General features: G+C 33.0%; 1 protein-coding gene and 1 long non-coding RNA gene across 2 annotated transcripts in view; both read left to right on the top strand.

Annotated features, from left to right (window-relative positions):
• Positions 1-26,862, top strand: part of LOC127719738 (uncharacterized) — a 306,242-nt gene that overhangs the window by 240,990 nt on the left and 38,390 nt on the right. Inside the window, exon 38 of the mRNA XM_052225973.1 lies at positions 25,408-25,637. Within this exon, the coding sequence (XP_052081933.1) occupies positions 25,408-25,637 (230 nt within the window). The remainder of the gene's footprint in view (positions 1-25,407; positions 25,638-26,862) is intronic.
• LOC127719740 (uncharacterized) lies at positions 6,356-8,474 on the top strand. The gene is made up of 2 exons (XR_007990472.1): positions 6,356-6,484; positions 7,832-8,474. It is a non-coding gene; the product is annotated as an uncharacterized LOC127719740 (long non-coding RNA).

The following is a 26,862-nucleotide window of genomic DNA, read 5'->3' as shown; positions in this document are numbered from 1 at the left end:
ATGCATAGTTTTTATTTAAAAAAAAACCAAAGCAAGATCTATTAATTAATTGGACTGAACAGACAACACTAATTATTTTGCATTCGCATGTAACGTAGTGTATGAAAATTACAGAATTAAAAAGGAATGAACATTTACCGGATGAATATTGTGAAGGACCTTATGCATCTAGGTCTGTTCGATTAAAAGTTCTGAAACAAGCTGTTTAAAAAGCTAATTGATGGAAGAATTTACTTACTGTTTTCTTAGGTCTGGTCTGTTTCATGATTACTGACAGATTAAAAACATCATATATATATAACAAGAAGTTGTTGTGCAGAATATTCATTGGTCAGTTATAATTGAGGTATGTATAGGGTTTTGAATGCCTAATTTATTAAATAAGAAATCTTTATTTTGAAAAATTGGATCAAAAATATAAATTTACCCCTTAATTTTGTAAAACTATCATTTGATGTTATTTTAATGCTAAACAAAATATAATAAATGAATAATTGAATGATGTACTGCCATTTAATCGGTCCGTTTCCTTTGCAATTTGGTAACTGTTAATTGTATATATCAGTCTGAGTACTGTTTAACTATCATTTAAGGTAAACATATTTAGACTCGTCCAATTCAGGGGAATTAGGTTTCTGTGAGTGCTTTTTGTGTACTTTTCTTATGTTTTTGACGGTTTGTAAGTCAGTAAAAGTTCAATGATTAAGTTAATATTGACATTAAAAGACCTCCTCACAAAAAGGGCTGTTCAAATCCCTTTTTTTTCGGAGGTCTTTTAATATCAATATTAACTTATCATTGAACTTTTACTATTACAATTGAAACGTATTGCGTTTGCATTTTATTTTTGGGATTGATGTTCCTATGCTGAATTTGTGCTTAAAATGGCAAGTGCCGCAGAATCGGCCTATTTACACTACTTACATACCCTCAACGCTCACTAAAACATATATAAATGTCCTGAGTGACTTTTTATGTCCTGTCTGCACTCAGAAGATCCTGAGCGGTTTTTAGACGTACCGTTACTTTATAGGCATATATTTGAAGCTGTTCTTAAGCTGTTCTTAATTATGTACACCCCCCAAAGGGTGACTTGGGAATAGAAGTATGGTCACCATTGGTCTTCCTCCGACCGGCAGTGAAACCCTCGTTAAAGTGGGGCGTCCGTTTGGCTGTGCGGGATGTACAAATTTGCAGCCACGTCCGGTCAGAATGGGGACATTAAATCCGATGCCTCGTGTAAAGAGAGTGCCACGCTCTTTGCACGTTAAGAACCCTTGCAACAACTCTTTGAGGGGTCCGTAGGTGACCTGTTGCAAGGCTAAATTTCTGTCCCTATCCAATATACCCTCATTTCCCGTGGCAGTCTAAATTTCTCCGACCTTAATCCCGGACGCCCCTATTACAGAACCTACCTATAGTATTTATTGTTAATTTGTTCTCGTCCTGAATATGCATGAAATATTTACCACTGGACGTTAAGCAACCAACAATCAATAATTATGTACAGTATCTATAGGTATACACGTATCAGACAAAAAGACTTTCCAATGAACTTAGTTCTAGTTATCTTAGGTCCTAGTCACAGGCACTTGTCTCAGAAAAAAAAATCCTATATACTTTAATGTTATATTAAGGTATATAGGAAACAAAATTCTGAGACAAGCGCCTGTGGTCCTAGTGTGAAATAAATCCATTGGAAATTGGCCATTTTAAACACAACTATATACACGTTTTCTCAAGGGTTTGTACATGTAAAGTGAAATTATGTTTACTCACTGCGTAGTTACATAAGTTTATTTGCTACATTTTTCTTCTTTATTTTATATAAATGTTTTTTTTTTTTTTATTTTAACATTTTTTTCAACGAAAATGCAATAGGGAATGGACACAGATACTTAACTACATTTAACGAAAGAAATTTTGTGTAATGTCATCAATCTGTATTACACATAGACAGGATGTTCCCGAAAACTATGGTATTTCTAATACGTTATACACACCCCAGGGTACACGCACTGTCGTAATGGAAAATTACTGCATGCTTTAATTACCTGTAATCAGCCATGTAACAAATCAGTTGACTGACCATGTCATTACAGTTTAAAAAGATTTTTCTCAGATCAAAACGGAATATTCATTTTAACTTTAAAATTTAAAACTTTAAAAAGTATACTTTGACATAATTATGAAGTAAAAGAATTTAACAATTTAATGATCGGATTTTTCCAAAGATTAAGATACAATTATTATTTATTATTCTGGGACTGACAGATGTATCACAGGCACTTGTCTCAGAATTTTATTTCCTATATACCTTTATTAAAGTATATAGGATTTTTTTTTCTGAGACAAGTGCCTGTGAGACATATACATGCATAAGTCCCAGACATATATAATGGTAAATCAAAATGATTTACCTAATTACTGGCAAATAATATAATGTTTCAGTTATGTTGATGTCACAAATACACATGAATTATTTGATGATGCATGCTGGAATTTCTTATCTAAATGCATGACGGTGACCACAGACATATGTATATATCCATTTACTGATTCTATAATTTCTTGAGAAAAAAATCAGGAGGGAAGTCAGAGGGGAGTGAAACAAACATTTTAAGCTTTTAATAAAAATTGTTGGGAAAACAATAAAATACGACACTGAGTTTGAAAAAAAAGTTTATGATTGTTCTTGATTTTTTTTAATAAAGATAGAAACAATTTTTTGTCCCAAGGAAAAAAAAACAATGCCCCCTTTTTAGCCACACCTACGAATAGAGAATTCCAAATAGGGTCACAAGGTCACATTTTAAAACTTTTCAGTCGCCCAGTCTCAAAAAGCAATTTTGACTGGCATTGTTTTTAGTCGAATTATATTTTTGCAGGTCAGGTTGCAAAGTGGCAGGTAGAATTTGACCATGTTGACAACGGTCCTAAAAAATATCCGAAAAAACGTTGAATCAAACGATATGAACCTACGCAGTTTTATATTATAAGACTGACACACACCAGTGTGCTAACTGTGCTGGGTGAGGTGCTGTAACTTGATATACATGTATCATTAAGTTCCAGTACTGTTAGGATTTGCCTGCCTTTTTACAGGGACTTTCTATACTAACTGTTAGTATAGACTGTCCCTGGCTTGAAAGTACGGTTCTCTGCTCAGCAACGGGTGCGTGATTAGCAAATCAAATATCTTGTAGCAGTAACTTGAAATACCTCGGGGAGGGGGGGCACTTCAATACTTAATTGATAGGGGGTGTCGCTGGGGTTCTGTTACCCCACCCTTTTCATATAATTTAGATCTTAAAAATGTATACCTTTTCATATATTGCGTGGGTAAAATTGTAACCTTTTCCCATATTGATTGGGTTTCGTGGGGTGTGTTGGAAAAGTGGAATATTTAAGGCTAAGATTCTGTGTGTAATGTTTACTTACGGCGAAACTTTCGGCTGTGAAAAAATGACAGGGCTTTTCATATACAAGTAATTGGAATTTTATCGACCTTATCATATATTTCTGATAGTTTTCCCCTGTACCTATTCCTATATTTTCAAGCTGGAAAAAGTGATCTATTCAAGCGGCACGTCCTATCATCTTGTATATACCACAGGGGTTTGTTACAATTTGCCGGGTTTTCTATCCTTACGAACCCTGAAAAACTAACCAGGCCAGGTGATAAAAAATTACACCTACATGACAAAAATATAAACAAATATAGTATCATTGCCAATGTGACGGCTCTTCAACAGAAGTTAAAGACGTAGAAGTTAACAACTATATAGGTCACCGTACAGATTTCAACAATGGGCTAAAAAGCCAAACTGCATAATAAGCTACAAAATGCCAAAATAGAAAGACAATATCTGACAAGGGTAGAAATGTACAGAATGTTGAAAAAAAAATCTACTGTCCATTTTAAATCTTGGGTAAACTCCTTATATTATACTGCCTGGTCTGGTGGTAGCGTGTTCACCTTAAGTGCAGAAGGTTGTTCATTTTGAACCCAACCGGGTAAAACCAAAGACTTTAAAGTTGGTATTTGCTGCTTCTCCCTTAAGCATGAAGTATTATTAAGGAGTAAGAGCAAATACTGGTTTGTTCAGAGTCAGAATAATGTGTCAAGGTAAGGTGACATGTCTCTCTGAGAACTAGTGTAAGAGATAAATTAAGTCCTGGTAAAAATAATGAAAATTGTCTAGTCAGACAAATAAAACTAGTATTAAAAGTCCATGAATACAGAATATACTAGTATATTTAGTCCGATGTCAGTAATTTATGTCTCCAGACTAATTTTCCTAGTCCATGACATCACTATTCCGAGGTAAAAATGTCCAGTTTTTTGTCGAGCCTGCGACTTTTGTCGCAGAAAGCTCGACATAGGGATAGTGATCCAGAGGCGTTGGCCACGTTAGCTTACTTCTTTAAAGCTTTATATTTTAGAAGCTAGAAGACCTGGATGCTTCATACTTTGTATATAGCTGCCTTATGTTACGAAGTTTCCGTCTGCCATATGTCCATTGTCCTTGACCTCAGTTTCATGGTTCAGTGACTACTTGAAAAAAAAGTCAACATTTTTTGTAATGTTAATTTCTTTCTTGTAATGAGTAATAGGATAACTATATTTAGTATGTGCGTACCTTGCAAGGTCCTCATGCCCGTCAGACAATTTTCATTTGACCTCGACCTCATTTCATGGATCAGTGAACGAGGTTAAGTTTTCGTGGTCAAGTCCATATATCAGATACTATAAGCAGTAGGTCTACTATATTTAGTATATGGAATGATTGTAAGGTGTCATGTCCAAGTGGTAGGTGTCATCTGACCTTGACCTCATTTTCATGGTTCAGTGGTCAATGTTAAGTTTTTGAGTTTTGGTCTGTTTTTCTTATACTGTAGGCAATAGGTCAACTATATTTGGTGTATGGAAATATTTTATGATGTACATGTCAGTCTCGCAGGTTTTCTTTGACCTTGACCTCATTTTCACGGTTCATTTCTCAGTGTTAAGTTTTTGTGTTTTGGTCTGTTTTTCTTCAACTATAAGCAATAGATCATCTATATTTGTTGTATGGAAGGATTGTAAGGTGTATATGTCTGTCTGGCAGGTATCATCTGACCTTCTCCTAATTTTCATGGTTCATTGGTCAATGTTAAGTTTTCATGGTTAAGTTTGTTTCTTAGATACTATAAGCAATAGGTGAACTATATTTAATGCATACATTGATTGTAAGGTGTTCATGTCTGTCTGGCATGGTTCATCTGACTTTGACCTCATTTTCATGGTTCATTGGTCAATGTTAAGTTTTCTTGGTTAAGACTGTTTCTTAGAAACTATAAGCAATAGGTCAACTTTGTTTGGTTTATTGAATGATTATAAGGTGTACATGTATTTCTCGTTTGGTTTATCTGACCTTGACCTCATTTTCTTGGATCATGTTAAGTTTATGTGTTACTTGTAGTTAAGCTTTATATTTAGGACTATCAACATAAAATCAATGGTGGGTAAAGAAGGCGAGACATTTCAGCGTGTGCACTCTTGTCTAATACGGTATGCATCATGTCAAGTATATTTGGTGTATGAAAATTTTTAAGGATGTATGTTTGTCTGGCATGTTTTATTCGACCTTGACCTCATTTTTATGGTTCATTGCTCAATGTAATTTTTTGGTTTTTTGGTCACTTTTCTATTTCCTTATTTTCAAATTAGCAATAGGTCAACTATATGTGGTGTATGGAATGATTGCAAGGTTCATATGTCTGACCGAGAAGTTTCATCTTACCTTGACTTTATTTTCATAGTACATTGGACAATGTTTAGTTTTTGTGGTTTGATCTATTTTTCGGATACTGTTAGCAATAAGGCCCCTATATTTGGTGAATGGAATGATTGTAAGATGCACATGTCTGTCTGGCATGTTTTATATGACCTTGACCTTATTTTCATGGTTCATTGGTCAATGAAAAGTTTGCATTGTTTTGTCAGTTTATCATATGCTTTAAGCAACAGGTAAATTATATTTGGCGGATGTAACGATTGTAAGGTGTGCATGTCTGTCTGGCAGATTCATATAACCATGACCGCATTTTATGGTTCTTTGGTCAATGCTAAGTTTTCTTGGTTTTTTCATTTTATCAGATATTATAAGCATATTTATACTTGTTGGTGTATGGAATGACTGCAAGGTGTCATATAAAACTAAGAAGATGTCTGTCTGCCAAGGTTAATATTACTGTGACCTCATTTTCATAGAATATTGATAATATTAAACAGCAAAAATGATGAGCAAGACAAGATATATAAATGATCCAAAATTGTCAGTTGCCTACTAGTACTAATTATGTGATAGTTGTTATTGTCATTAAATGATAATGTTTACCCTTTTATGTGTAGGGCAAGGACATTAAAGATAAAGGGAAACTATAAACAAAAGAAATTATCCACAAAAATAGATTTATAGACGTCAACAAAGCCTTAATGGTAAGTCCACTTCTATAAAAGTTATTGCCCTTGAATAATGATTATTATGAAAATAAGATGTGGTATGATAAATGAGAAAACTATCCACTAGAGTTCAATTAAGTGGATGTAGGCAATGCAATTACTTATTAGAGGCCAATGATGACCTGTAAATAATGAGAAAACCCATACCCTTTACATGATATAGTCATCTATAAAAGACACCACAAACAAAATTTGGAACAAAACATCAATTCAAACTTCAAATATACCAGACTAATTTATAAAAAAAAAAACAAGTTATGAAAAAACAAATATGACGGACGTGAACCAACATCAACCACTGAACTATGTACAGGCTCCTGATTTTGGACAGACAAAATATGGCAGGGTTGATATGAAGATAAGAAGCGGTATGATTGCCAATGAGACTTTTCTCCAATAGAGATCAAATGACATTAAATTTAACAAAATTAGTTCACTGTACAGCCTTCGACAATGAGCAAACCTTATACGGCATAGTAATCTATAAAAGGCCATGAAATAACAAATGTAAAACAATTCAAAAAGGGCATGGTGTCTATCCATGCTAAACATGCTTAGGGGAAACACCACAAAGGCGAAAGCTAAGTGCCTGATTTTTGCACAAAACAAAAAACAACAAACAAATATGATATATAGCAACAATTGACAACCACTGAATAACAGGACCCTGACTTGGGACAGCCACTTACAAAATGTGGCATGGTTTAACATGTTTGCTGGCACCAAATCCTCCTCTAATTAAGGACAGTGGTGTAAGTGTCAGTTCATTTAAATATAAAAACTATAAAATCAGTTGAAAAGGGCTATTTTCTGCTCTTTGGTCAGGTTATTTTGATACATTCCCGTTTTCATTCTCAATTTTATTAACTTATTAGAATGCAACAAAGCAGAAAAACAGCTACCAAAAACACAGACCGGATTTGGCTGGAAATTATTCTTTCCCTTTAACAAAAAAGACTCAACATAAAGATCTATTAGTACTCACAGTTACTGACAGCTAATTCAAAGCAAATATCAACTAATAAAATAAACATTTTGTGAGCACCCAACCCACCCCTAACCTGGGACAGTGGTTTTAATAACAGCACAACATTTGAACAAACTGTAAACATTTGTTGCAATTGGCTTAACTCAAAAGACTGCAACAAGGCACAAAAAACAACTAATATGAAAACCATAGACACAAAGCACTGAAATAACAGTTCTTACAATTTTAAATATTCAAATGAAAGTTTTATCAAAATGTACATAAACATGATAAAATAGCCATTTTATTGCTGTATTTCTCTTCATTTATAATTTTTGAGTTTTGTGTATTTGTAGGTCAGACATCTTGGTTTTCATGATCATCATTCAACAAGTCAATACTGAACAGAAAACTTAAAGTTGATATTTTTCTACATAGTGTGACTTTTTTATTAATTTGAAATGGAATATGTTTTTTTCCTATATAAGAAAGAGGAAATTTCATCATAATGACTATAAACAAAAAGGCGTCATAACATCATGATCATAGATGCACAAGAACTTAATCATGTAAATGCAACAACGTAATTATCAATTGAAAGAAGAGAGGAATGAAAAAATATATTAGTATTTTGTTGTCCAAATGAACTTGCTTTGTCCACTCATTTAAATCGCTCCATCTTATAAAGATGTACGGAGGAAGATTTTTGAAGAACAGATTGCAAAAGAGGTTTTGTCTTAGAATTGTAGGAATATTCTAGTGGATGAAATAATTTATTTACTTGACTCTTATATAGTGGACTGAATAATTGTACATAGCAAGCTGAAACAAGAAAACTAAAACTTAACAGGAAAAGTGTTTATTTTTATAAATTTGCAAATATAAACGTAAAATTATGAACACCACAACGGTATAAGATTCAAATCGTTTGCATATTCATGTATTGCAATGGAACTATAACAAAGAAAACTTTAACTCATGAAAAGAGTAAACTATTAACTGTGCTTTGTCAATTTATTCAGTCAGAATATGAAATATTTTTTTCAGTTCCATTTTTCATAATAAAACAAACAAGACAAAGATTTCAAATCAATATTTATTTCTTTTATTAAGACATGTCATCATTTTATTTCAGTTAAAGGATTTTATTTTTTGACTTTTACTAGTATTATACTTTCCAAAATAATAATAATCTTTATTGTCATATAAACAAATTAAAAACATGTTTGTGACAAAATGAAAAAAACCAAAATACACTCTTATATATATATATATTATAAACTTTTTACTACCAAACAGAATTCATTGTAACTTACACATTACTGTATATTTATAATTTGAATTCCATAGGATTTTATTTTGTCCCATGGGATATTAAAAATCCCATGGGATAATTGTAGTCCCATGGGATATTTGTTGTCCCATTATAGTCCCATGGGACAACAAATATCCCATGCCATGGGACTACAATTATCCCATGGGACCCAAAAAAATCCTATGGGATTTAACCAAAATCCAATTGGATTGACCATTATCCCATGGGATTTTGAAAATTCCATGTTTTTCTAAATCAAATTACATATATATAATAATAACAGCAGAAAAGCAATGAAATTATTGAGTCCCATGTAATTCCGCACATTTTGGTTATATACACGACATTATAGGTCTAAAGAGAGGCGGCGGCGGATTTGCAAATGAGTGTTTTGCAAATTAAAAGTGTCCAGTGTTTATCCTAAATTGAGGTAAATTGTATGGCTTTCCAAATACCGTTTCGATTCCTAACATCACTGAAGAGACATTAATTGTGGAAATCCGGATATGGTGTACAAAAACCTTTGCACCTTTTGTTTGTGGTATATCATCTTTTTCGCAAGTTTAATGTTTTCTGTTTAGTATTAAATTGATAATTAAGATCCATTTATTACATCGGTGATCCGTTTATTTGGCAATCGCCAATGGCAGTCAGCAGGGTTTAAGAACATTTGTTGTTCGACCTGTTAGTCAAATGCGTTTTGTTTAAATATACTTTTTTACTTTTTTGGTATTTTGGAAAATTTTGTTTGTGCTGTATTTAGACCCCTCCAACAAGAAATTTGTTTTGCATGCACACGTATAAGAATTGCGGTTTTTTTTCAACGCAATCATAGGTTTGAACGTTGTTTTCAATTTAGACTTGAATATATATTTTTAATATATATATATATATATTATATATATATATATAAGTGCCTACGAATGTCACTTTAACACACTAATGAGTGTTATAAAATTAGTTGTTATGTTTTATATATTGTTCACGCAATATTTCGCTAAACAAATTAGCTTCATCAGGCTCGCGCAGCCAACCAGGTAAAAATCAGAGGCTGTAAAGAAATTTTTGCAGCTTAATGTTTAATGTCTAGAAAAATATTTTTGCCGCTTATTGTACAAAGCAATTCTTAAATCAAAACAAATAATTGATTTATTTAAATAGAAGGACGTTAAGGATTTATTCCTTTGGTTTTGGGTAGAAGTGTTTTTCATCTCTCTCATTCAGTCCATCAGGTTCAAGAGTACGTAGCTGATGCATCCAGAACCTCACTCTCTGTTTTCTGAATGTGACTTTTTTCCTTTGTAAAACTGGTTATTTCAAGCATTCCAGTCAAGTTTTGTCATAATCAGTTCAATAGTTTGAGCAAAATCTAGTATAATGTAAGACGACATCTACAGCGCTCTGAGCAAAATTTCTTCGAAAAATCCAAACCAAGCCGCATCATGATAGAATATTGTATGGACTAATAAAGGATCAAATATTTATCTCATCTGCCTACAAACAGTTGAAAGTGATAGAAAAGATGACTTTAGGATGATAAATACCGCTAATTGACCTCTTTGTCTTTTTTATAAGGTCTCTTCAGGATTTATTCCTTTGGTTTTGGGTAGAAATGTTTTTCATCTCTCTCATTAAGTCCATAAGGTTCAAGAGTACGTAGCTGATGCATCCAGAACCTCTCTCTCTGTTTTCTACTTTGGGAGTCCCAATTTTTGTTTACCTCAATTATTTGAAAGGTGATATTTTCAAAAAAATGGCCTGTTCTTAAGAGGTGTCTCGTAATTGGGCAGTTTCTTCCTTTTGTATAAAAAGACCGGTGATTGTTATGTCTAAAAAGTTGCTAATATATATAAAGATCACTATAATATTGATAAAGATCACTATAATAAATGTTCTTGTGTATAGAAATATATATAGATTACAAATAAATCCAACATTTCCGGTATGAATAGTTTTATTTCACAAGTACTTTCATGTTTTTACATAACAATCTTCAGGTGAAACTATACATGATTAACGTAACTATGTAACGGTAGGTATGGAACGTCATAGTTGGCGTTGAGTATATAAAGGGAGATAAATCGTATTACACTTAGTCTATATATAGAGGTACGGAACGTCATGATTACACAATAGAAAATGCATACTTTGCATTCAATCGTGATTTGAATTTTGAAATAAAATATTTTTCCAAAAATTCATAAATCAAAGGAGATCCAATTGGCCGTTAACTCTCAGAAAAAACGAATACATTAAAGTGCAAAATCCGACGGATCTTAAACTTCGACCCATCATTGCTGGTCCAGCGTGTCCCACCCACAGACTTAGCAACTTTTTAGACATAGTTTTGAAACCATTATGTACATATGTACCGAGCTATATAAGAGACGATATAGATTTTCTCTCACACCTGCCAAAAATAGCACCAGTTCACGCTCGTTTAGTAAGCTTCTGTGTCACAAGCCTATATACGAACATTCCGCACGATTTAGGAATAGAGGCAATAAAATATTGGGCCGAAAAACATCGAGATGCAATACCAGATCGATTCACTGTTGACTTTATACTCGATTCTTCTAAACTTATTCTGGAAAACAATTCTTTCTATTTCAATGGAAAGAACTATTTGCAACATCGGGGGACAGCAATGGAAACAAAATTTGCACCAATCTATGCAACATTAGTCATGAGCTTCCTTGAGCAAAGACTGTATCAAGAAGTTGAAAATAATTTTGGAGTTGAATTTGCAAGAGAATTTTAATTATCATGGAAAAGATACCTTGATGATTGCTTCATTATCTGGACCAAATCCGACAAAGAACTCCAACTATTTTCGGAAATACTAAATGACCTTCATACGTCCATAAAATTTACGAAGGATGAAAATATCAATCAATTGCCGTTTTTGGACATTCTTGTTATAAAAAATGGCACCGAAATTAAAACAGATATTTTTTATAAAGAATTAACTGATACTTATCAGTATTTAGATTTTAATTCGTGCCACCCATCTCATACCAAAAGGAATATTCCCTATTGTCTGGCAAGAAAAATATGTAAAGTAGTCGAGGATGAACATTTGAGAGAAGACCGTCTAGAGGAACTACAGTCATTTTTGATCAAGCAAAACTATCCAGAGACTTTAATAGAAAGGGGAATTCAAATGGCAAAACAGATTCCAATCAACCGATTACGCTCCACCCGCGAGGAACAGAGTAATAACAACGATAAAATACCGTTCGTCATTACATGTACACATAATCCCCGTAACTATAAAATCATTCCCGTTGCAAAAACAAATTTATCTATTCTCGGTCAGGATGAAAAGATGCAGCGTTTCATAAATTCAGAAACACTTCTGCAAAGTAAACGGCAACCACAAAACCTTAAACGACTATTGACTCGAACAAGATTCGACCAAAAGGAAACATTCAGTGTGTCAAAATGCCGAGATAGTCGTTGTGGAGCATGTCCGTATATCCATGTATATCCAAGGAAATTGACATACCAAATGAACAATCACTTTTCAACAATATGGACATTACTTGTAAATCCGAGAATTTGATTTATTGTATCAAATGTAATGGTTGCCAGGAAATTTGTATCGGCCAAACAGGGAACAGTGTTACTGAAAGAGTGCGAATTCATAGACAGCATATACGGCAGCCAGAATACAGAAAAATCCCCCTTAGCAAACATTAAGACGAATGTGGCATGGGATTTTTTAAAATATTCCCATTTTATAAAATGAATATGGGCTGTGACATAACACGGGAAGTAAAGGAAAAATATTTTATTTCAAAATTCAAATCACGATTGAATGCAAAGTATGCATTTTCTATTGTGTGATCATGACGTTCCGTACTTCTATATATAGACTAAGTGTAATACGGTTTATCTCCCTTTATATACTCAACGACAACTATGACGTTACATACCTACCGTTACATAGTAACGTGAATCATGTATAGTTTCACCTGAAGATTGTTATGCAAGAACATGAAAGTACTAGTGAAATAAAACTATTCATACCGGAAATATTGGATTTATTAGTAATCTATATATATATATATATTTATTATATACTTAGTAGTAAATACAGATAAATTGTATGTGTAATACAATCATTGGCAAGCGTGCTGTATCAGCCACCCGTGATGATATCGATATCAGCACGGTTGCAAAGGCTTTATCAAACCTTTAATCTGTATGACGTCACGTCATCAATTACAGTCACTGTTGCAAAGGCTTTATCAAACCCATAATCTGTATGACGTCATGTCAAACCTATAATCTGTATGACGTCATTTCAAACCTCCTTACCTGTATGACGTCATGTCACATAAAAAGACATCTACGTGAGGTATATGTATATAATAAAGTGTATATGATATGACTTTTTCAATATCACACACCGTATCAACCCTCAACCAATATAATCCCTCGAGCAGAGCTCTTGAGATTATATTGGTGTCTCGGGTTGATACGGATGTGATATTGAAAAAGCCATATGATATTCTCTCTCTCTCTATATATATATATATATATATATATACAAGTCTAAATTGAAAACAACGTTCAAACCTATGATTGCGTTGGATAAAAACCGCAATTTTTATACGTGTGCATGCAAAACAAATTTCTTGATAGAGGGGTCTAAATACAGCACAAACAACATTTCCAAAAGACCAAAAAAGTGAAAAAGTATATTTTAACAAAACGCATTTGACTAACAGGTCGAACAACAAATGTTTTTAAACCCTGCTGATTGCCATTGGCGATTGCCAAATAAACGGATCACCGATGTAATAAATGGATCTTAATTATAAATTAAATACTAAACAGAAAACAATAAACTTGCGGAAAAGATGGTATACCGCAAACAAAAGGTGCAAAGATTTTTGTACACCATATCCGGATTTCGACAATTAATGTCTCTTCAGTGATGTTAGGAATCGAAACGGTATTTGGAAAGCCATACAATTTACCTCAATTTAGGATAGACTCTTGAATTTTGAGGAGTCAAAATAGGATGAACGGATCATATAAACCCGAAGGCAAATATAATACAAGCCCAAACGAAAAAATATAAACAAGTCTAAATTGAAAACAACGTTCAAACCTATGATTGCGTTGGATAAAAACCGCAATTTTTATACGTGTGCATGCAAAACAAATTTCTTGATAGAGGGGTCTAAATACAGCACAAACAACATTTCCAAAAGACCAAAAAAGTGAAAAAGTATATTTTAACAAAACGCATTTGACTAACAGGTCGAACAACAAATGTTTTTAAACCCTGCTGATTGCCATTGGCGATTGCCAAATAAACGGATCACCGATGTAATAAATGGATCTTAATTATAAATTAAATACTAAACAGAAAACAATAAACTTGCGGAAAAGATGGTATACCGCAAACAAAAGGTGCAAAGATTTTTGTACACCATATCCGGATTTCGACAATTAATGTCTCTTCAGTGATGTTAGGAATCGAAACGGTATTTGGAAAGCCATACAATTTACCTCAATTTAGGATAGACTCTTGAATTTTGAGGAGTCAAAATAGGATGAACGGATCATATAAACCCGAAGGCAAATATAATACAAGCCCAAACGAAAAAATATAAACAAGTCTAAATTGAAAACAACGTTCAAACCTATGATTGCGTTGGATAAAAACCGCAATTTTTATACGTGTGCATGCAAAACAAATTTCTTGATAGAGGGGTCTAAATACAGCACAAACAACATTTCCAAAAGACCAAAAAAGTGAAAAAGTATATTTTAACAAAACGCATTTGACTAACAGGTCGAACAACAAATGTTCTTAAACCCTGCTGACTGCCATTGGCGATTGCCAAATAAATGGATCATCGATGTAATAAATGGATCTTAATTATAAATTAAATACTAAACAGAAAACAATAAACTTGCGGAAAAGATGGTATACCGCAAACAAAAGGTGCAAAGATTTTTGTACACCATATCCGGATTTCGACAATTAATGTCTCTTCAGTGATGTTAGGAATCGAAACGGTATTTGGAAAGCCATACAATTTACCTCAATTTAGGATAGACTCTTGAATTTTGAGGAGTCAAAATAGGATGAACGGATCATATAAACCCGAAGGCAAATATAATACAAGCCCAAACGTAAAAATATAAACAAGTCTAAATTGAAAACAACGTTCAAACCTATGATTGCGTTGGATAAAAACCGCAATTTTTATACGTGTGCATTCAAAACAAATTTCTTGATAGAGGGGTCTAAATACAGCACAAACAACATTTCCAAAAGACCAAAAAAGTGAAAAAGTATATTTTAACAAAACGCATTTGACTAACAGGTCGAACAACAAATGTTCTTAAACCCTGCTGACTGCCATTGGCGATTGCCAAATAAACGGATCACCGATGTAATAAATGGATCTTAATTATAAATTAAATACTAAACAGAAAACAATAAACTTGCGGAAAAGATGGTATACCGCAAACAAAAGGTGCAAAGATTTTTGTACACCATATCCGGATTTCGACAATTAATGTCTCTTCAGTGATGTTAGGAATCGAAACTGTATTTGGAAAGCCATACAATTTACCTCAATTTAGGATAGACTCTTGAATTTTGAGGAGTCAAAATAAGATGAACGGATCATATATATATAAAATTCGTCTAAACAACAGCCCAACAATGTTAGATATGTAAATTTGCGGAAGCAAATTTTTTGTTCTTCCCTGGCCGGGATTCGAACTCATGCTACTGAGATATCGTGGCACCAAATCGCCTTGCACTATGCCCGACGCGCTAGACCACTCGACCATCTAGGCTCTATAAAAATAAAGCTTTCAGTGGCCGGGTGTTACCTTTTCTCGTCAGTTTTTATCTAGCGTCGTAACACAGTACATGATACATAAGGCATGAAGATGGAAATGTTACAGATCAGCTGAATTATCTATTGTAAAGGATCCTACAACTTAATGTAAGATGCAGTCACAGAAATAATTATATTATAAGTACGTCTGAACCAGTGACGACTCTACAACAGATTTTATCCGTCGGATCACCAGCAGTGATGGTGATACAAGACTGAAAATACATTCTGTATATATATACAGTTAGTTGAACATAAAACAAATAAAAGGCTTTCTTTTTTAAATGTTCTTCGTCAATTAGTATACTTTATATTCTTGATGGAATACCCTCAAATACATGTGAACATCAGTAACGGATACAAACATGATATCTGTTATAACGTTTATCAAAAGATAAATGAAAATATCTAAGTAGAATTTAAAATTGCCAAATAAGCGAAGAATAATCTAGAATAGGTCAACATTGGAGAATTTACTCAAGTTGAACGTTAAGGAGTTAACATTTAATTTTTATGGGTGAGGGGAAGTGCCTAGGATGAAAAATTGTGTCCTGCATTTTTTTAAGCTGTTATCTCAGTCCTGCCTTTTTATTTTGCACTCTATTTTGTCCTGCATTTTTTATTATAAGTTTATCCGGACTTTTTTTTTACAAAAACTGTCATCCTACCTTTTTTTGGCAAAGTGTCTCATCTTGACTTCTTTACTCAAAACTCATGTCCTGCCTTCATTCAAATTTCATCCTAGCAAAATGAATTTAAAGTTGAAAGAAAATAAACCGTTTTAGATAACACAATGAGTGCACTTTACACGATTAAGAATGAATTCACGTTGTGCGCACCTTACACGAATAAGAATGTATCAACGTTTAGTGCACGTTGAATTGAAAACACACGGAATACTGATTGATTAACGCACGCACGCAGAATGAACGATGAATTCACGGAAAATGTGTCAGTTTGAATTTTAGAAGGTCTGTTTATAAATCAAAACTATAGATCATTTCAAAGTATAAAACTTATGTGTACAAGGCTGCGAAACTGGCATGCTGTGATGTTATGCAATGCATTACTATCCTGTTTTGACCCAAGTTTATGTTTTGAGACAGTGTCTCGTTTCACTGCAACATTTAAAACCGTATCAAATGCAAATTTTGGGAAAAAACATCAATTACGAATCTGAAGTGGATACTGTAAAAATTCCTCAAATCTGGTATTCTTTCAAGACGTCCTAGATGAAACTCTATAAAAAAACATTATGGAAGTCACAAAAAGGGCGTTATATAGTCAGTGGGTGTACATGTACAACACCAATGATTATAAAGTTCATGCAAGTAGCACCAGTATAAACCAGTATACATATAGAGTAGGAGGAGATAATGAGTGACCTATCTAAGACTTCTCAAAAAGAAGGTAGATCTCTTAACGTCTGTCTATGGCACAATGATTCAATTCCTACTCAAAAGAAGATTTTGTGTCATGGCATAAGATAAAGAGTGATAATTGGCAGAATGAAACGTTAAAAAGAGGATCGGGTACATATGAAAAAAATAGTCAAAACATATTCAAATTTTAAAGGTCTTCTAATAAATATAGGTATACTTTTCAATGAATTCAGTATGAAACAATGAATATCGTATTTCGTCGTGTATTGTACGCAGTTGTGTATCATGTGCACCCCCTTTCGTCTTTCAAAAATCGTGAAAAAAAGTTTTTAAAAAGGTAAAAAAGAAAATAGAAAAAAATGTAAATAAAATATTTGTTATATAAGTCTAGTTCACTGTAAAAAACCTTTATTCAGTAACAATAACACCAGGTATTAAATTTTTATTTAAGTTTTTTTAAAGATAAAAATAATAAGATTGATTGTTCAATCAAACAATTTTTTTAAGTCACAAACAATTAAATGATAGAGCTTTTATATATCACGAATATCACATAAAATAATATAGAAGTAAAGAAAAGAGAACATTATACGCCCATTTCTAGACTAAGTACTCGGAAAGCGGTTTGTGTTTGTACTGGATGACAAAGCAGCAAAAAATGCGGTTGTAGTATGCCGTAAATACTACGTTCTTAAGAATTTTTTTTTAGTCTTCTACATTCAAGACTGTGCGCTTCACAGTGAGTCATACAGTTGGCAATCATATCACAGATTGAGGCCTTTACTTCATATTTGAAGGTCCTACTATGTATTGGTTACATAATCTACACAAAAACCAGTAAATTATCGTTTCATTACGGCCTGTAGTGAATGTTCTACAACTAATCTTTCAATGTTTTTACCTAGTTCCTTATTACTATCAAAGAACTTATCATTAACTTTTGTAATAAAACATGAAAATAGTGGAATAAACTATTTTCGGAGTGTGAAAAATTCTCTGGATGTTTTAAGTAAATTACGTGCTTTTGATGGTTCTTTTGATTCAGTTGACGGACTTGACTTTTCAACTCTTTACATAACACTTCCACACAATCTTATCACACAGAAGTTTTCCTATATATTTAAATAGTTCTTTGGTAAATCTGAATGAAAATATATTTGCTACAACTCATATAAATAAAATTGAGAATGGAAATGGGGAATGTGTCAAAGAGACAACAACCCGACCATAGAGCAGACAACAGCCGAAGTCCACCAATGGGTCTTCAATGAAGCGAGAAACTCCCGCACCCGGAGGCGTCCTTCAGTAGGCCCCTAAACAAATATGTATACTAGTTCAGTGATAATGGACGTCATACTAAACTCCAAATTATACACAAGACACTAAAATTAAAAAAGATACAAGTCTAACAAAGTCCAGAGGCTCCTGACTTGGGACAGGCGCAAAAATGCGGCGGGGTTAAACATGTTTTTTGAGATCTCAACCCTCCCCCTATACCTCTAGCCAATGTAGAAAAAACAAACGTACAACAGTACGCACAGTAAAACTCAGTTTAAGAGAAGTCCGAGTCCGATGTCAGAATAGGAAACAAAAGAAAAAAAACAAAATGACAATAATACATAGATAACAACAGACTACTATCAGTTACTGACATGCCAGCTCCAGACCTCAATAAAACTGATTGAAAGATTATGTCTTCTTCATATGAATATCAGGCACAACCCCTCCTGTTAGGGGTTTAGTATTATACCATCATACAATATATGAGAAGAACATAACCCGTGTCATGCCAACAACTTGTTTTTAGAATAAATATGTTTAATTCCGATGCAAAGACCCTATAAGTGAATCAATATTAAAGCCAAAATATGCAATCTTTAATGACCTGACAACAGTATCGTAACTATATTCCTTCTTAATAAGTCTGTTTAAAGGTTTTGTTAGCTTTTGAGGTGAATACTGACATTTGTGTGCTTTGTAAAGAATATTACCATAAAAGATTGGATGTGAAATACCCGAACGTATAAGATGTCTGCATGTTGAGTTATATTTACGAATGATGTCCTTATACCGATGATAAAATTTAGTAAATGTTTTGACTGGTTTATGATATCGAAAACCCTGGTGTAATAATTTTTCAGTAATACATAAATTTCTCTCGCTAAAATCTAATACTTTGTTACATACACGAGCGAATCGTACAAGTTGAGATATATAAACACCATAAGATGGTGACAAGGAAACGTCACCATCTAAAAATGGATAATTAACGATAGGAAATGAAAAATCATCTCTTTTATCATAAATTTTTGTATTAAGCTTCCCGGTAGTGATATAGATATCAAGATCGAGGAAAGGACAGTGGTCATTGTTAGTATTAGCTTTATTAAAAGTAAGTTCAACAGGATAAATTTCTTTAGTATACATACTGAAGTCGTCATTATTGAGAGCCAATATATCATCCAAATATCTAAAAGTATTGTTAAATTTTTGTATCAGATGTTGTTTCGATGGGTCTTTGCTGTTTTTAGTCATAAATTGTAACTCATAACAATACAAAAACAGGTCCGCAATAAGTGGTGCACAGTTAGTCCCCATTGGAATTCCGATAACTTGACGATATACGGAATCTCCAAAGCGAACAAAACAGTTATCAATTAAAAATTCAATGGCAGATATAGTATCAAAGCATGTCCAGTTGACATAGCTCTTTTGTTTGTTGCTACTAAAAAATGGCATAAAAGAGTTTGAACATATGTATTCGCATTCCGACTTTTTAAATGCCCATTTAATTAGGTGTGTGAATTTTTTCTTTATAAGAATATGAGGCAAAGTGGTATATAGGGTAGAAAAATCAAAACTTTGAACAGATTCAAAATCACCAATATATGCATGCAATTTATCAAGTACTTCCAACGAGTTTTTGACACTCCAAAAGTAGTTAATTCCAGTATTTTCAAAGGCCTTATTTGAACAATTTATTATCAGGTTTTTTATTGTACCAAGTGTACTAGTAAGTAGAATAGACAATTTAGTAGTGGAACAATGACTTGAAGACGAAATAAATCTATATTTGTAAGGTAATTTGTGTAGCTTCGGAAGCCAGTACGTAGTTGGGACTTTCATTGTATTTGGTTCTGCTTGTAAAGAAGTAGCTAATAGTTTATGTCTGTTACAAATATCGTTTTCTGAACATGAAGTCAGTTGGAATGTTGGTGAATTCGTGATTTCCTTTTGCAGAACCTCAATGTAAAATTTATGTCAAACTATAATGATATTATTAGCAGCTTTATCAGCCGGGACAAAAACAAATTCCTTGGCTAGTTCTTTTAGTTTATGTTTGATACGAGAAATAGGATTTTTATGGTTGTTGTTAAGAGTAAAATGTTCTTTAAAATGTTGTATACGTATATCAACTATCTTCATTACTGAATTAAAAAAAGAGTCCAAAGATTTTTTGTCAGCTTTTTCCCGTTTTATCCATTTCGAACAGTAAGCACGAAGTAAGTCGTGGATGATATTACGACACTCATTCCAATTAATAATTGACGGGGGACGATATTTAGGTCCTTTACTGAGGAATGATTTTAACTCTCGGTCGCGAACGATGTTAAGGTCTCCTGTTATAACATTGGAAATGGGGTCATAAGTGTATTCGGAATTACTACAATTACATGACGGGGGTGTATTTTCACTGATATTAACATCTTTACAGACTTGGCTATAATTAAACACAAATTTTCGGGTAGATTTCTTGTAAATATAACATATAAGAGGGAGTTCAGTATTATCAACATATCAAGGAATTTGTTCTTTAACAGAATGGTCGTTAAAAATACAGGCAGTATTTACAAAATCAAAACCTTTATTGACATACTTTATTTTAATAAAATGTTTTTTATGATCTTCAGGGCGATCAATTTTGGGAAACAGTTTAGAATAACAATATGCCATTATAATTTGAACGATTTCATACTTAGGACTGCCATATGAAATTGTGTTGCAATCCTCTAAAATTTTATTTAATTTATTTATAGGTAAAGAACAGAGCTTGGTTAATAGATAATGTCTGCCGTTGATTTTTGAAATAGAAATTAGGTCCGAAATATTTGTATGGTTGGTCCGAAATTTTTTTTGATTGCGATTTTTTCTACGCCCATGAGAACGGTTTTTACGAATTAGAAACTATATCCAAAATGTTAACAGAATCGGTTCTTGATATATTACCAATTCCCATGATATTACCATTAAGACCGAGAGGGTAGACTGTCTGTATTTTTTAATCCAATTTAATTCAATTATATTCCGTGATCGTACAAACTTTGAATGAGATTCACCAGGCTGCTTATTTACTACTTCTAAAGGTTGAACTGTTAAATATTTAATAGGATAATTGTGCTTTTTAAGATGTTGATAAATGATACTTTTGAATTTATTGGGTCTTTTAAAACGATACAGGTGTTCTTGCGTGCGTTTAGATAAAGATCGTCCAGTTTCACCTACGTACTGAATACCGCATCCCGATTTGTTTGTGAGTAAATAAATAATCTTGTTTGTTTTTCAAGTTATATCAGTTTTAAAATTTAAAGAAAATGTGCGATCATTAAACGTAGACCTTACCGTATTGTTGGTGGAAAGACGGGGACATGTAAGTCATTTTTTGGCATGACACTTATCGATAGAAGGGTTACCACGATTTTTATTGTTAAAAATGTTAGCGATGGTAGTATTTTTAGATAAGCGATTTTGAAGATTGAGACGTGTAGATACCCTTTGAACGAGTTTAGTATTTAATATTTTTCCATTTCTAAGCTTCATATTTGTTTTTTTTATGTGGATTTTATTAGAAAGGAGCAAAGACTGGCGTCCAGAATACGAACCAGCACACAATAAATTGAATTATCTGAATATGATAAAACTGTTCGGCTAAAGACGTCAAACGCTATCCGTCATAAATTACCCGAAAAATAAAACAAAAGATAGGTTATATCAGGGTAGCGACTGACGTCTGACTAAATAGAAGAATGGGGCTGAATGTGAAATACTACTTTTTGATAAATATTCCTAAAGTAATGAACATAGAGAAGTTCTCGCTCGGACACACACTCCATAATCTAATATATTATAAGAGCATAAACCTGAAGCACGGGGAGGCACTCTACTGTCTCCACACGGCACTAAAGACAAACTCTGTAAAAAATAAAATAGAGAATGGAAATGGGGAATGTGTCAAAGAGACAACAACCCGACCATAGAGCAGACAACAGCCGAAGGCCACCAAAGGGTCTTCAATGCAGCGAGAAACTCCCGCACCCAGTGGCGTCCTTTAGCTGGCCCCTAAAGAAATATGTATACTAGCAAGCATTCTTCTCTAATGACAAAGGAAAATATGCTAGTAATACTTAAAACGCGGAGGTTCGGCTAGCCACAAAACCAAGTTCAACCCACCATTTTTTTCTCAAAATGTCCTGTACCAAGTCAGGAATATAGCAGTTGTTATCTAATAGTTCGTTTCTATGTATTTTGCATTGTTGTTTGTTTTTGATGCACTTCTGTGTTCTGTTATTTCGTTGTTTTCCTCTAAGACTTATAGTTGATTTGTTTCCCTCGGTTTTAGATTGTAACCCGGATTTGTTTTCTCTCAATCGATTTATGACTATTGCACAGCAGTATACTACTGTTGCCTTTATTTAAATGTACTATATGTGTGATGAGAGGATTGAAGCTGTTAGTGTTCTCCTTGGTACACAAATGTAATATTTGTGTACGTTTCGGCAATAAAGTTTATCGACATGTTGTAGGTATTCCTAATGGCACCAATTGCGCCTCTTTAATATCAGACTTGTTTTTGTATTGTTATGAATCATAGTTTATGACCAAACTCTGTTGAGACCGGTCTAAACTGCATTCAATCTAAATTTATCAACACTAACCGGTATGTTGATGATATTTTTGTGTTAAATAAAAAAGAATTTTCTAGGTATACGGCCGGAATTTATCGAAAAGAACTTGCTTTCAATAAATCACATATAAACGGTAATAACTGTCCTCTCCTAGAATTAGATATTTCAGTTTTTCACCGGAAACTCTACACTAAAATTTTCGACAAAAGGGAAAATTTTTCAATTTTCCTTTTTGGCCGCAAATAGTGTCTGTTGTGACGTTTTGATTTCAATGAACGTAATCTATGTATTACTGGTAAATAATTAAGTCAGGGATTTCGTTACTACAAATTACTTAAACCATTTAATGCATTTTTTCATAGATATAAAGATTTCGTCTGGACGTTTGGTTGTACTAGTAGAAAACTTATATCAAACGGGATAGCACATAGCACATCCTAATTTTTGCAGAGTTGTAGTTTGTCGATCCAGGAAACTTAGATACGATCTGGGTAAACTTATCGATCCTTTAAAAAAAACTTATTTTAAAAGGTTACCAATTTAACACTTTGATTAGTTCTTTGAATATTGTATTTATTGGTATTAAGGTAGTTCTGGGGTATACCGCCATCTTGAATTGTACAATCACAGTAAATAATCGGTCTAGCTCTTTGTCCAAATCTGCAAATTTGGAGACAGATTTGCAATTTATAGGTTACACTGTTTTAAATAAAGAAAACTTAGTTATTTATTGCATTATCGAAAATGTTTTAAAAAATACCAAATATTTGTGCTTTTAGAATTAATTTTTCAAATAAGCCATTTAAGGGGAGATAATTCTTTTAGTACAAAATTTATACTGGACATATAGGGAAATTTTCATTTTTTACTTGTAGCAAGAAAACAAGTTCGGTGACACCATTTTTTCTTTTTATTTTCTTACAATATATTATAAAACCTATCTTCTCATATTTTATTTCAAAATGCTGTCTCATAGATTTCTTTTTATGCACAAAAATGTGTTTTTTCATGAACAATCTAAGCAAATTTTGGCAATTTTGAAAGACTCGTACCTTGAAAAATAGCACGGTGGCCCATACTTTTTATCATTTAAAAAAAAAAGCATAGTAAAATCTTCATTTTGGAAAAGTATAAGAAAATTCTGTCATTTTTTCTATACCCCTGAACTACCTTAATATTGATAGTATATTTTATATATACATATTCATATTCGTGGATCTGCAATCTGTCGATACATGTATCTTGGCATTGCATAATGTCGTTTCTCTTCTTCTCTATTTATGACGCATTTACCCAAAATCCATTTGAATTTGAATGTGTACAGATTGATATTTTTGTCTTAGATGCATGATTTCTTTTATTAGTAGTTGTTGGCTTTGAACTAGCTGACATTAACTATGAAAACTCTCAGATCTGTACTTAGTGTCTTTTTGTTGTGGGAATGTATAAGTACTCTGCCACGTCCACTTTGTTTTGTTTTTTTTAGCTATTTCTGCTATGTATCTATCTGATGAGTTAAGCTCTTAGCAACTGTTTTTTACAGTTTGTTCTTGTGTTATACTTATACACCACTGTCCAAGGTATGGGTTTTACTCATTGTTGAAGGCCCTACGGTTACCTATAGTGATGTCTATAGTTGTTTTTATGTCTCTTGTGGATGGTTGTCTCTTTGGCAATCATACCACATCTTCTTATTTCTATATAAAGTAGTTTGTTGGGGTGGATGTTTAACAGTAGTGTTTGAATTAAGAAATAATTCTTTAATGCCATGCTCTATGCTCATTTTACCGATTATAATAGGAACATTGTGAACGTTTGTATGTTGAAGCAGATTTTTAATACACACTCTTTGATGAACCAAAAACGTAAAAGAAAATCATCATTTAACGATAAAAATTAACAGATACGTGTAAACTTACTTTTAGAATGATTTTATTTAATTTCCTAGCAAGCAACGTTAACACCTACACAAATGTCCATTCCGATCTCCGGGGTTGTTCAAAATTCAACTGACGTTGCACTTTCATTTGTGACGTCAATCATGTGCAGCCAATATGTTATTGAAATTAGAACATAGCTTTGTATTCAAAGCCAAAGAACAACGTCATATTAGAATCATAAGTTAAAGAAGATTTGATAGGACTATAAATCCTGTTTCAACAAAACACAACCAGAAGTTTTAAATTCCAGTCTACCCAGACTAATTATGGATCTGATGGTACCTGCCTGGGCTCTCACATCTCAACGCATTGTTTAAGTCTTTGGTTTTATTGACCAGGGAATCAAACCCATGATATTACCCATGATATTACATGATTTAGACAAGCAAACCTTTGTACCAACAGATGGTATCTGTCTCTGGAAAAAAAAACAATCAAATTAACAGGAAACATAGAAACCAAGATAATACTGTTGTACACTTCTAGTTATTTAATCAGTGTTTATCTGTCAATACAGGATTATGGTCTGAATCATCATCCAATGGAATCATTGTGGACAACACACCACCAGTTATTTCTAATCCACCGACATTTGCAGCTGACAATGGAATAAAGGGATTGACACAGATCTATAGAACAACTATGAAGGTTGAATGGGCTGTTGATGATGAAGAGTCACATATAAAAAGACAGTACGTGTCTATCAAATCTCATATTGGAGGAGAATTCATGTTATCTTCACAGTCGGTAAGTTTACGATACAGGGGAGTTAATTTATGTGTCAATCTAATAATTCTTTTTGAGCGTTCCTGATGAGGGTAAATCCAGGATGCTCTTCCGACGCATGACATTAACAACATGTCGTTTTCGTTTTTTTTCGCTTAGTAAACAACAGCGTGATAAAATTCTCGATATATCTTTACTAAGTACAGACTCGGATATGTACATATTAATAGCTGTTACTATTAACCTCCCACGTATATCCATATGTTTCGTAACCTATGTGTGCGAACGCTATGTGGATTTTGTTGTGTTCATGTTAAAATTGAAAAAAGAAAACGTTATTCCTATTCTAATACATAACAAATAGAAATTAATGAATAACAAATAGAATTAATGAATAAGATCTAAAAAGAGGTATAAAATCAATATAAAATGAAATTCCGGGAAATTAATTAAAAGAACGATCTTGGCGCGTTAACGTCATGTCTAGTGCAGTTTTTCAGATTATCGTATTTGTCCATTGAGAATTCTTCTGTTCATGTCATTAACATGGAAACGTTTGATTTAAAAATTAGGAATAAGAATTAGGACAATGTGATATAATTACATTTGCCTTTGAGACAACTATCAATCTGAGTTTCAACTGAAATTGATGTAAGCAACTATAGTTTAAAGCACAGCCTTCAACAATTAGTGAGCAAAACCCATACTAAATATATATGTCATATATAATATGCCCAATAAGAATATGAAACAGTTCATACTAGAAACCAGGGACCTGACTTATAGCAAATCAATTAATGAGAAACAAATATAACATACAGCAACCACAGAAATACAGGCTCCAAACATGAGACAGGCACAGAAAGAATTTTGCGGGGCTACTCATGTTTGTTATGTTGCTGAGGCATTTTGTGTATGTTGTTGGATTTTCAAGGTGTCATATGAGCTTTTCTGAATTTAGCACACCCAAAACGCTCTTTGCGATATGGATTTTTGAAGTGAAATATTCTGTTACTAGTATCGGATTGTAAAACATTTCATTACTCCATATTTTGAATATCTTTAGTGTGTGATTTATGCTATTTAAAACTGCACAATTAGTTAAGTTAAGTCGAATTATTGAAATATCAGCATGTCTAATATCATTATGGAGAGTTTTTTGGTTTATAATTTAAAATTGCGTTTCAATTTTGTGACCCAGTAAATATGGATACTGACTTTGTTACACTACTTTGTTTTATAATTT

Source organism: Mytilus californianus, unplaced genomic scaffold (assembly GCF_021869535.1).
Source record: "Mytilus californianus isolate M0D057914Y unplaced genomic scaffold, xbMytCali1.0.p SCAF_11, whole genome shotgun sequence".
NCBI lineage: Eukaryota > Metazoa > Mollusca > Bivalvia > Mytilida > Mytilidae > Mytilus > Mytilus californianus.
The sequence above is the reverse complement of the archived record's forward strand: the minus strand, read 5'-3'. Positions and strand labels throughout refer to the sequence as shown.